Here is a 12,113-nt window from a genome sequence, read left to right on the forward strand (position 1 = left end):
CATTACAAGGCTCACAACTTATCAATTAGCACTCGTAGATGGTGCATGTTGTATATGGATAATTTAAGGCGTTATCTTATAGTTTTATCAGACTGGAATCTTATGTGAAATATTTTGTTGGACAGATCCCTGCTTCACCATACTGGAGAGGTTAGTGAATTGTATTATCCATGCAGCCTGAGTGTCATCTTATACCAAAGAGCATAGAAGAATTCGGTTTTTGGTTGCTTAGTTTAACGCTATGACAACAGACATGGGCAGATTGAATGTTTATTTTTGCATTGAAACGAGGGAATCAGCTATTATCTAAAGAATAAAAACATCAGAGGAAAATTCAGAATTCTACAAATCTAGACCACTAAGAACAAGCTTATTTGTGATTAGGAATGACAATTTATTGGAATTCATAAAATCATGACACATCATGAATCAGGACAATCTTCAGGCCTATTTTGGTATATTGTGTTAGTTGGACTAGGAATTTTTCTAACATCCCTTATATTTCGATGGAAGAAATCGCTGTAGCAGCATGACGTAATTGTAAGATGGCGTCAGAATCCGTAAAATGCCAGGGCCTATTTTCATGCTTAGTTCTACTGGAAACGCTTGTACTACACTCATACTTCGACTGATTCAATAGTTCTGGCGACACGACAAACATGCAAGACGACATGTGTTGATGGGGAATCTGAATGATACGCCTCGGGGGTAGCAAGAACACCTACAAGTAGCTAACAGACAGTATTCCGGACGGGCAGGTATTATCCGAACGTTAAACCGTATTGGTGAAACCCATGTAATAGATCAATGTTGTACTTCGTTAAAGTCTGCAACTATACATTAGCATGTCCATTTGCTTATTGCCAATAAAATAGAATAATTTTGAACAAATTATTTTTTTTTCTAATTTCATTATAGACATCCCCACCAGCCGAGATATTACTTTACTATCTCTATTGAAATAACTAATTTAATACAGTGTGCAGTCTGTGGGTGGGTGTTAGACAAGAATTATCGGTTAACTAGGTTCGTCTGAACGTGTAAGCTGATTGATGGAACGTGTTGGTGAATATGTTGTGTCGCACGGTCGTAGATAGGTGGCGCATAACTCCCTACGGCTCGACATACGACACGTGCCTTAATCACAATAACGCCTAGTATATATAAAGCCATATACTACTGAGACACAGAACCATCAGGACTTCGAGTTTATAGAAGGAAAGTAAATTGAATTAGTCTGATATCATGTCATACACCAATATCATTGCTGCGGAACATTGTCAAGTATAGTTACATTGCATATATCCCCACAGCAGGCCACAATAATTCACTGGTCAATTTACCTTTACAGTGCCAAAAAAGGACTCGCATTGCACGCATTTTTCTTTTCTAATTCCTCTTCGCAATGCACGTGGGTGATCCTTTTTTCAAACTTTCAAAGTATAAACATATCCTTAACAATTCTCTGGTTCATGTTACATTCACTATCTATAAGATGAAGCGTAACTCCTAATTTAAAGTAAAAATGGCATCGACATTACATCAAATGAAACCTAGATGAAATTACTGGGTGGTGGGGGTGCTGGGTAGAAGGTGAAGGGTTGGGGTGGTGGGGGTGCTGGGTAGGAGGTGAAATGTTGGGGTGGTGGGGGTGGTGGGTAGGAGGTGAAGGGTTGGGATGGTGGTGGGGGTGCTGGGTAGAATGTGAAGGGTTGAGGTGGTAGGGGTGGTGGGTAGAAGGTGAAGGGTTGGGGTGGTGGTGTTGGTGCTGGATAGGAGGTGAAGGTTTGGGGTGGTGGTGTTGGTGCTGGATAGGAGGTGAAGGGTCAGGGTGGTGGTGTGGGTGCTGGATAGGAGGTGAAGGGTTGGGGTGGTGGGGGTGCTGGGTAGAAGGTAAAGGGTTTGGATGGTGGTGTGGGTGCTGGATAGGAGGTGAAGGATAGGGGTGGGGTGGGGGTGCTGGATAGGAGGTGAAGGGTTGGGATGGTGGGGGTGCTGGGTAGAAGGTGAAGGGGTGGGATGGTGGTGGGGGTGCTGGATAGGAGGTGAAAGGTTGGGGTGGTGGGGGTGCTGGGTAAAAGGTGAAGGGATGGGTTGGTGGGGGTGCTGGATAGGAGGTGAAGAGTTGGGGTGAGGAGGGGGTGCTTGATCGGAGGTGAAGATTTGTGATGGTTTTGGGGGCGGGTGCTTGATAGGAAGTGAAGGGTAGGTGTGGTTGGTAGGGTGCTGGGTAGGAGGTAAAGGGTTGGGGTGGTGGTGGGGGTGCAGGGTAGGAGGTGAAGGGTTTGGGTGGTGTTTGAGGTACTGGGTAGAAGGTGAAGGGTTGGGGTTGTGGTGTTGGTGCTGGGCAGAAGGGAAGGGTTGGGGTGGTGGTGTTGGTGCTGGTTAGGAGGTGAACGGTCAGGGTGGTGGTGTGGGTGCTGGATAGGAGTTGAAGGGTTGGGGTGGTGGTGGGGAAGCTGGGTAGAAGGTGAAGGGTAGGGGTGGGGTCGGGATGCTGGATAGGAGGTGAAGGGTTGGGATGGTGGAGGTGCTGGGTAGAAGGTGAAGGGTTGGGATGGTGGTGGGGGTGCTGGATAGGAGGTGAAGGGTTGGGGTGGTGGGGGTGCTGGATAGGAGGTGAAGGGTTGGGGTAGTGGTGTTGGTGCTGGTTAGAAGGTGAAGGGTAGGGGTGGGGTCGGGATGCTGGATAGGAGGTGAAGGGTTGGGATGGTGGAGGTGCTGGGTAGAAGGTGAAGGGTTGGAATGGTGGTGGGGGTGCTGGATAGGAGGTGAAGGGTTGGGGTTGTGGGGGTGCTGGATAGGAGGTGAAGGGTTGGGGTAGTGGTGTTGGTGCTAGGTAGAAGGTGAAGGGTTGGGGTGGTGGTGTTGGTGCTGGGTAGAAGGTGAAGGGTCAGGGTGGTGGTGTTGGTGCTGGATAGGAGGTGAAGGGTCAGGGTGGTGGTGTGGGTGCTGGATAGGAGGTGGAGGGTTGGGGTGGTGATGTGGGTGCTGGATAGGAGTTGAAGGGTTGGGCTGAGGGGGGTATGCTTGATCGGAAGTGAAGATTTGTATTAGTTTTGGTGGGGGTGCTTAATAGGAGGGGAATTGTAGGTGTGGTTTTGGGTGATGAGTAGGAGGTGAAGGGTTGGGGTAGTGGTGTTGGTGCTGGATAGGAGGTGAAGGGTTGGGATGGTGAGGTTGCTGGGTAGAAGGTGAAGAGTTGGGGTGGTAGTGGGGCAGCTGGGTAGAAGGTGAAGGGTTGGGGTGGTGGTGGGGGTGCTGGGTAGAAGGTGAAGGGTTGGGATGGGGTTGTGGGTGCTGGATAGGAGGTAAAGAGTTGGGGTGGTGGTGTGGGTGCTGGATAGGAGGTGAAGGGTTGGGGTGGTGGTGGGAGAGCTGGATAGAAGGTGAAGTGTAGGGGTGGGGTGGGGGTGCTGGATAGGAGGTGAAGGGTTGGGATGGTGGGGGTGCTGGGTAGAAGGTGAAGGGTTGGGATGGTGGTGGGGGTGCTGGATAGGAGGTGAAGGGTTGGGGTGGTGGGGTGCTGGGTAAAAGGTGAAGGGATGGGGTGGTGGGGGTGCTGGATAGGAGGTGAAGAGTTGGGGTGAGGAGGGGGGTGCTTGATCGGAGGTGAAGATTTGTGATGGTTTTGGGGGCGGGTGCTTGATAGGAAGTGAAGGGTAGGTGTGGTTGTTAGGGTGCTGGGTAGGAGGTAAATGGTTGGGGTGGTGGTGGGGGTGCAGGGTAGGAGGTGAAGGGTTTGGGTGGTGTTTGAGGTGCGGGGTAGAAGGTGAAGGGTTGGGGTGGTGGTGTTGGTGCTGGGTAGAAGGGAAGGGTTGGGGTGGTGGTGTTGGTGCTGGATAGGAGGTGAAGGGTCAGGGTGGTGGTGTGGGTGCTGGATAGGAGTTGAAGGGTTGGGGTGAGCGGGGTGTGCTTTATCGGAAGTAAAGATTTGTGGTGGTTTTTGGGGCGGGTGCTTGATAGGCAGTGAAGGGTAGGTGTGGTTGTTAGGGTGCTGGGTAAGAGGTGAAGGGTTGGGGTAGTGGTGTTGGTGCTTGATAGGAGGTGAAGGGTTGGGATGGTGGGGGTGCTGGGTAGAAGGTAAAGGGTTGGGATGGTGGTGGGTGTGCTGGATAGGAGGTGAAGGGTTGGGGTGGTGGGGGTGCTGGATAGGAAGTGAAGGGTTGGGGTGGTGGTGGGGGTGCAGGGTAGGAGGTGAAGGGTTGGGGTGGTGTTTGAGGTGCTGGGTAGAAGGTGAATGGTTGGTTTGGTGGTGGGGGTGCTGGGTAGAAGTTGAAGGGTTGGTTTGGTGGTGTGGATGCTGGATAAGCGATGAAGAGTTGGGGTGGTGGGGGGATAGGAGGTGAAGGGTTGGAGTGGTGTTGTTGGTGCTTGGTAGAAGGTGAAGGGTTGGGGTGGTGGTGTGGGTGCTGGGTAGAAGGTGAAGGGTTGGGGTGGTGGTGTTGGTGCTAGGTAGAAGGTGAAGGGTTGGGGTGGTGGTGTTGGTGCTGGGTAGAAGGTGAAGGGTTGGGGTGGTGGTGTTGGTGCTGGATAGGAGGTGAAGGGTCAGGGTGGTGGTGTGGGTGCTGGATAGGAGTTGAAGGGTTGGGGTGGTGGTGGGGAGCTGGGTAGAAGGTGAAGGGTAGGGGTGGGGTGGAGGTGCTGGATAGGAGGTGAAGGGTTGGGATGGTGGGGGTGCTGGGTAGAAGGTAAAGGGTTGGGATGGTGGTGGGGGTGCTGGATAGGAGGTGAAGGGTTGGGGTGGTGGGGGTGCTGGATAGGAAGTGAAGGGTTGGGGTGGTGGTGGGGGTGCAGGGTAGGAGGTGAAGGGTTGGGATGGTGTTTGAGGTGCTGGGTAGAAGGTGAAGGGTTGGGGTGGTGGTGGGGGTGCAGGGTAGGAGGTGAAGGTTGGGGTGGTGGTGGGGGTGCTGGGTAGAAGGTGAAGGGTTTGGATGGGGGTGTGGGTGCTGGGTAGGAGGTGAAGGGTTGAAGTGCTGTTGTTGGTGCTGGGTAGAAGGTTAAGGGTTGGGGTGGTCGGAGTGCTGGATAGGAGGTGAAGGGTTGGGATAGTGGTGTTGGTTCTGGATAGGAGGTGAAGGGTTGGGGTGGTGGGGGTGCTGGATAGGAGGTAAAGGGTTGGGGTGATGGTGTGGGTGCTGGATAGGAGTTGAAGGGTTGGGGTGGTGGTGGGGGAGCTGGATAGAAGGTGAAGTGTAGGGGTGGGGTGGGGGTGCTGGATAGGAGGTGAAGGGTTGGGATGGTGGGGGTGCTGGGTAGAAGGTGAAGGGTTGGGATAGTGGTGGGGGTGCTGGATAGGAGGTGAAGGGTTGGGGTGGTGGGGGTGCTGGGTAAAAGGTGAAGGGATGGGGTGGTGGGGGTGCTGGATAGGAGGTGAAGAGTTGGGGTGAGGAGGGGGTGCTTGATCGGAGGTGAAGATTTGTGGTGGTTTTGGGGACGGGTGCTTGATAGGAAGTGAAGGGTAGGTGTGGTTGTTAGGGTGCTGGGTAGGAGGTAAAGGGTTGGGGTGGTGATGGGGGTGCAGGATAGGAGGTGAAGGGTTGGGATAGTGGTGTTGGTGCTGGATAGGAGGTGAAGGGTTGGGGTGGTGGGGGTGCTGGATAGGAGGTAAAGGGTTGGGATGATGGTGTGGGTGCTGGATAGGAGGTGAAGGGTTGGGGTGGTGGGGGGGGGGGGGGGAGCTGGATAGAAGGTGAAGTGTAGGGGTGGGGTGGGGGTGCTGGATAGGAGGTGAAGGGTTGGGGTGGTGGGGGTGCTGGGTAGAAGGTGAAGGGTTGGGGTGGTGGTGGGGGTGCTGGATAGGAGGTGAAGGGATGGGGTGGTGGGGGTGCTGGATAGGAGGTGAAGAGTTGGGGTGAGGAGGGGGGTGCTTGATCGGAGGTGAAGATTTGTGATGGTTTTGGGGGCGGGTGCTTGATAGGAAGTGAAGGGTAGGTGTGGTTGTTAGGGTGCTGGGTAGGAGGTAAATGGTTGGGGTGGTGGTGGGGGTGCAGGGTAGGAGGTGAAGGGTTTGGGTGGTGTTTGAGGTGCGGGGTAGAAGGTGAAGGGTTGGGGTGGTGGTGTTGGTGCTGGGTAGAAGGGAAGGGTTTGGGTGGTGGTGTTGGTGCTGGATAGGAGGTGAAGGGTCAGGGTGGTGGTGTGGGTGCTGGATAGGAGTTGAAGGGTTGGGGTGAGCGGGGTGTGCTTGATCGGAAGTAAAGATTTGTGGTGGTTTTGGGGGCGGGTGCTTGATAGGAAGTGAAGGGTAGGTGTGGTTGTTGGGGTGCTGGGTAAGAGGTGAAGGGTTGGGGTAGTGGTGTTGATGCTTGATAGGAGGTGAAGGGTTGGGGTGGTGGTGGGGGTGCAGGGTAGGAGGTGAAGGGTTTGGGTGGTGTTTGAGGTGCTGGGTAGAAGGTGAAGGGTTGGTTTGGGTGGTGTGGATGCTGGATAAGAGATGAAGAGTTGGGGTGGTGGGGGGGATAGGAGGTGAAGGGTTGGAGTGGTGTTGTTGGTGCTTGGTAGAAGGTGAAGGGTGGGGGTGGTGGTGTGGGTGCTGGGTAGAAGGTGAAGGGTTGGCGTGGTGGTGTGGGTGCTGGGTAGAAGGTGAAGGGTTGGGGTGGTGGTGTTGGTGCTAGGTAGAAGGTGAAGGGTTGGGGTGGTGGTGTTGGTGCTGGGTAGAAGGTGAAGGGTCAGGGTGGTGGTGTTTGTGCTGGATAGGAGGTGAAGGGTTGGGGTGGTGGTGGGGGTGCTGGGTAGAAGGTGAAGTGTTGGGGTGGTGGGGCTGCTGGATAGGAGGTGAAGGGTTGGGGTGGTGGTGGGGGTGCTGGGTAGAAGGTGAAGGGTTGGGGTGGTGCTGTTGGTGCAGGAGGTCAGATTGGGTTGTCTGTTGTTGCCAATATTTGGTTTATTGTTACTTTCCGTCCTATTAACAGCCAGAATTATTTAAGGCCGTGCCAGGTTTGGATGGTGGAGGTGAATTCCTCATAGATCTCGAACCCGCGACCCAGACGTGGAGGGCAAGAAATAAAGACGACCAGACGCCTAAACCCTCTGCTACTTTGTCATTTTATTGTTCTTTATCATTGTTCCTGGATCTAAACTCAATATATTCTCATTCAAACGTCTTCTTTTTTCGTTAGATAATGTTTTCATGACTTCCGTGCATTAAATAACCATTTTGCCTACATATTTTGGTTTAACAGCGATATTTTAAATCGTCTCTATAAAAATCCTTACAGTATGGCAGTTGTGATATAATTCGGTATTTTTTTTGTTTTCTTACAACTGCCAACAGCCCCGTGACTAGGACAGGCTTTCACAAACTTAAGACAAAAGATATGCAAGGGAAAATTTCCAATTCTACAACGGTTGGACGTCTCATGTAGACTTTACAACGGTTGGACGTCTCAAGTAGACTGTAGAACGGTTGGACGTCTCGTGTAGACTGTACAACGGTTGGACGTCTCGTGTAGACTGTACAACGGTTGGACGTCTCGTGTAGACTGTACAATGGCTGGACGTCTCTTGTGACTGTACAACTGTTGGACGTCTTGTAGTATGTACCAGTGCCATTCGTGTCTCGTGTCGTTTTTACCAGACTAGGTCTTCTCGTGTCGTTTTTACCAGACTAGGTCGTCTCGTGTCGTTTTTACCAGACTAGGTCGTCTCGTTTAGTTTGTACCTTTGTTGGTCGTGTCGTGTGTTTGGTGAGATCGATTTATAAAAATCATTTCGGCTTTATCTAACCACGTAATTAACATCCAGTCATCTCACTGGTCAATAGTCCTGGAACTGACGCCAAATTTTGCCTGGTTTTCACTGGTGTCTGTATCCTGATTTACTAAAAATACACGACAGTTAACTGTACACGGTTTTTGTCATAACCTTTTTGCACCCTCCACAGATATGGTGCCCGACCATTATTTCACAGTGTCGTTAGTAACCGATAATTATTTCCAAGATATCATTTATGGACTTTGTACTATAAAGTCTTTTTTTGTAAACTTACCAGTTATGTGTACAACAAGCAGTGCATCTTTACCTTCATCTTTAATAGTTTCATACCTCGTTAAGACAGCAGAACAAATTAGTCATTATCTGTGAGTTGTTTTTTTCCGTCTAGGTGTAACAGAAGACGAAACTTATAGAGCTCTTTGAACTTGTTCTCCTTTCAAAAGGAACGGATCCTTCCTACATCGACTTTGTTTATTGATTTTCAATACATGTATATTTATTAGAAAAGCGTCCCCTGAAAGGAAAATCGCCCGGTATTGTTTTGTCTACTGTCATCTTAACATTGTCATCCAGCCACTGTATCATCGTACTCCAACACATATGCATGTACAGGGCACAAAATTACGAACAAAATGAAAACAAAGTCGAGAGTCGTCTGATTATGCACATGACCGAAATACCAATACAGTAAGTGAATACATTAAAGAGAAGCTATAAAACCCTTTATCATACTTATTGCCATACAAATGCACAGTGACGACTCCAATTTTCGCAACACGGCACATTCACATGTTCATAAATCTTCAGTGATTGCAGACATCTGTCAAGCTTGACTGCCGACCGCTGGGGGATCGATGTGTAAGGCGATCCTGGATTGGACAGGAGAAGTAATTGTGAATGATTCTGTGGTTTACAGTTTCTAAATGGCAAATCATTTGTTGGTAGAAACAACGACCTGAAATACACATGTATTGTAAAATAAAACCTGACCAATATAACCAGTTCGATTTTACAATTTTCTCGTATTACTAACGGAAGTCGACATCGAGAATGAAGGTCACATGGGGGCTAGGTAATGTCTATAACAAATACAATGTCATTCGGAACAACTCACTTATTGCTGTTCAGTTATCGTGAAAAAATAGGGTAAGATAGTTATCTTTGTGTTTATAAACAACCGGAAGTAAAACTCGTTGTTCCGAGGTGATCACAGGGCGGCGTCTACCAAATGATATTTTATTCACTATTAGGAACCAACATATCTGAGAACAACGAAAGTTCTTATAAGTATACACAGTCTCCTTCATTAGAAACAAGGCCAGTGTAAAGCATACGTGTACGAGAAGAACATTTCCGGCTGTACATTAATTCAACATGTTTCCATCATGCAATGGATGCGATTTTGTTCATGCTTCTTGTCGTGTTCGCGTTTTATTTATTAAGCACGCTGAATCTCTGGTTTTGTATTTAGCCTTATAAAGACAGAAATGTTTTATACAACTACAAGTTATTTTTAATTTGAGTCAGATTTTATGATTTTATATTGATAGAGATCCTGGTCTCTGTGATACCAGGGAGAAGAACTTTGTACATCCTATAGTTTCTTTAGATATGTCGTCTTCAGTTGACATGTAGGTTGAACGAAGGAAAATCCTTACCAAATATGGCAAATATAGCCACATCCACTGCAGGTTGAATGAACTGGTATGAACCCATGAACAATTAATTCGGAGGCCCAGCAATAAGAGCTAGATAAAGAAAACCAGGTGTTCCGGAAGGGTAAGTGTCTTCTGTTTGATTGACGACACCTTTCATGTAAATCTAAGCAAAGGCTTGTCACATGAGAATTACCAGCCATAAGAACGAGCATTCAAATGATATCGTGGCGACAGGCATAAATCTCGAAACCTTTTGACATGAAATCGGGATATCGTGGACAGACCATTGAATATCGAATCATTTTCGATATGTAAACATCGATAGCTAAGAAAGCAGGAATATTGCTTTCAATAATGGAAAATTCAACACACTAACAGTCCTAACAAAATCAGATTTACTTAATATATCGCACGATTTCTGAAAAAAAATGTTACGTTTTATCAACAGTACTGAAAAAGTCAAGACGCAGATCTTCTCGAACCCTCCGCCTTAGTGCACTCTAGTTTATGGCGAGAGTTGAAATTCTGCACTAAAACGCTGGTTGAAGAAATTTGATATCCTTATCCTTCTACACGTGCTGAAGATATGAGATTGTAAGAATAGAGTCTGGCCAGAACAATCACCGGCGGCCATCAGTTCCATGAAGGAGGACCGAGACAGGCTAGAAACCATATCTATTACTATGAATAGGCCAAGTTAGAGACGGATCGATTGTTACTAACTAAACACGACCATATCAAAATTTATATTTGGTGATCATCATGATAGCGGTGGTACAAGTGTCCACCCTTTGCCTCATGGGAGATCATAACTGGTGCGTGAGTGACAAAGTTTAGTCTGGAGCGGAAGTGGTTTCAATTAGGGTTCCCCCTGGTATCGCCATAACTGGTCACGTGGTGACCGATTTTCTAGATGTCGGATCTGCGTTTCATCGAGTGACTTGAACAAAGGGCATTGTCCCGTAAATCAGAATGAAGTAGGTCATGGGAGACTTCACGATGGACTGCTATTTTTGCACAAAACTATGAACAAGTTTATACACTAGTAAAATACTCAAAACTGCTGATAACAATAAAACTTCTACCTGTCTTTGTGTAACATTGATGATGTCATTTGTCAGTTGATCGTCTGTTGCATGCGATAAATGATTTTTTTCTGATCATGTAATATTTGTTTGAAGATGAAGCCCCTAAACAACACTGAGACTGAAACAAGAAAACTTTCGGCAAATGAAAAACAAGAAATTCCTTATTTAGATAGTGTTCGGTAGACATAATTTTGTGGTTTATCAGTTCCATCCTTACTCACAATTAATATCACGTTCTTACTTTGCGAAACCGTCACTTTCTGTACGTCACAGCAGCTTTTCCTCAGTTGTGACATGTTTGAGGTAATCTAATTGTGTTTCATCTACCAGATCGACCCATTTGTCTTGTTTTTGTGTTATATTTTGCTAAGATATTCCGAATTACCTGACTTTCTGATGCCGTATGTTTTGCTTTCTTTAAGACAGACAGTAGAGATAAAACAAATGTCAAAAACGATACTAACAAGTAACAGAAGTTTGGTTTAAAGCTCAAACAATCTACTTGCACGAGAACAAAATATGAACAAAATATTACACCGATAACCTTGTAAAAAGTTAATAACGAGCATTTAACACACCTAACACGAGAACAACAAGGTATAATAACGACATTTAACACACCTACACGAGAACAACAAGGTAAATAACTTGTAACAGAACAACAAGGCAATTAACGAGCATTTAACATACCTAACACGACAACAACACGGTATAATAACGGACATTTAACACACCTAACACGAGAACAACAAGGTATAATAACGAACATTTAACACACCTAACACGAGAACAACAAGGTAAATAACGAACATTTAACACACCTAACACGACAACAACAAGGCAAATAACGGACATTTAACACACCTAACACGAGAACAACAAGGTATAATAACGGACATTTAACACACCTAACACGAGAACAACAAGGTATAATAACGGACATTTAACACACCTAACACGAGAACAACAAGGTATAATAACGGACATTTAACACACCTAACACGAGAACAACAAGGTATAATAACGGACATTTAACACACCTAACACGAGAACAACACGGTATAATAACGGACATTTAACACACCTAACACGAGAACAACACGGTATAATAACGAACATTTAACACACCTAACACGAGAACAACAAGGTATAATAACGAACATTTAACACACCTAACACGAGATCAACAAGGTATAATAACGAGCATTTAACACACCTAACACGAGAACAACAAGGTAAATGACGAATATTTAACACACCTAACACGAGAACAACAAGGCAAATAATGGACATTTAACACACCTAACACGAGAACAACAAGGTATCATAACGGACATTTAACACACCTAACACGAGAACAACAAGGTATAATAACGGACATTTAACACACCTAACACGAGAACAAAAAGGTATAATAACGAACATTTAACACACCTAACACACCTAACACGAGAACAACAACATTTAACACATAACGAATAATAACGAGCATTTAACACACCTAACACGACAACAACAAGGTAAATAACGAGCATTTAACACACCTAACACGAGATCAACAAGGAATAATAACGAGCATTTAACACACCTAACACGACAACAACAAGGTAAATAACGAGCATTTAACACACCTAACATGAGAAGAACAATGTAA

General features: G+C 46.9%; 1 protein-coding gene across 1 annotated transcript; it reads right to left on the reverse strand.

The window, feature by feature from the left end:
* Window positions 1-1,537: 1,537 nt before the first annotated feature.
* On the reverse strand, window positions 1,538-10,755 carry LOC132547040 (uncharacterized). Its single transcript, XM_060210789.1, is given in 6 exon segments — window positions 1,538-2,874; window positions 3,031-3,997; window positions 4,038-4,264; window positions 4,375-4,910; window positions 5,026-6,106; window positions 10,701-10,755. Coding segments are annotated over 6 exon segments (4,203 nt in total).
* Window positions 10,756-12,113: the final 1,358 nt, after the last annotated feature.

This window comes from Ylistrum balloti, unplaced genomic scaffold (genome assembly GCF_031769215.1).
Source record: "Ylistrum balloti isolate Yb309-2 unplaced genomic scaffold, AGI_CSIRO_Ybal_v1 Utg369928, whole genome shotgun sequence".
NCBI lineage: Eukaryota > Metazoa > Mollusca > Bivalvia > Pectinida > Pectinidae > Ylistrum > Ylistrum balloti.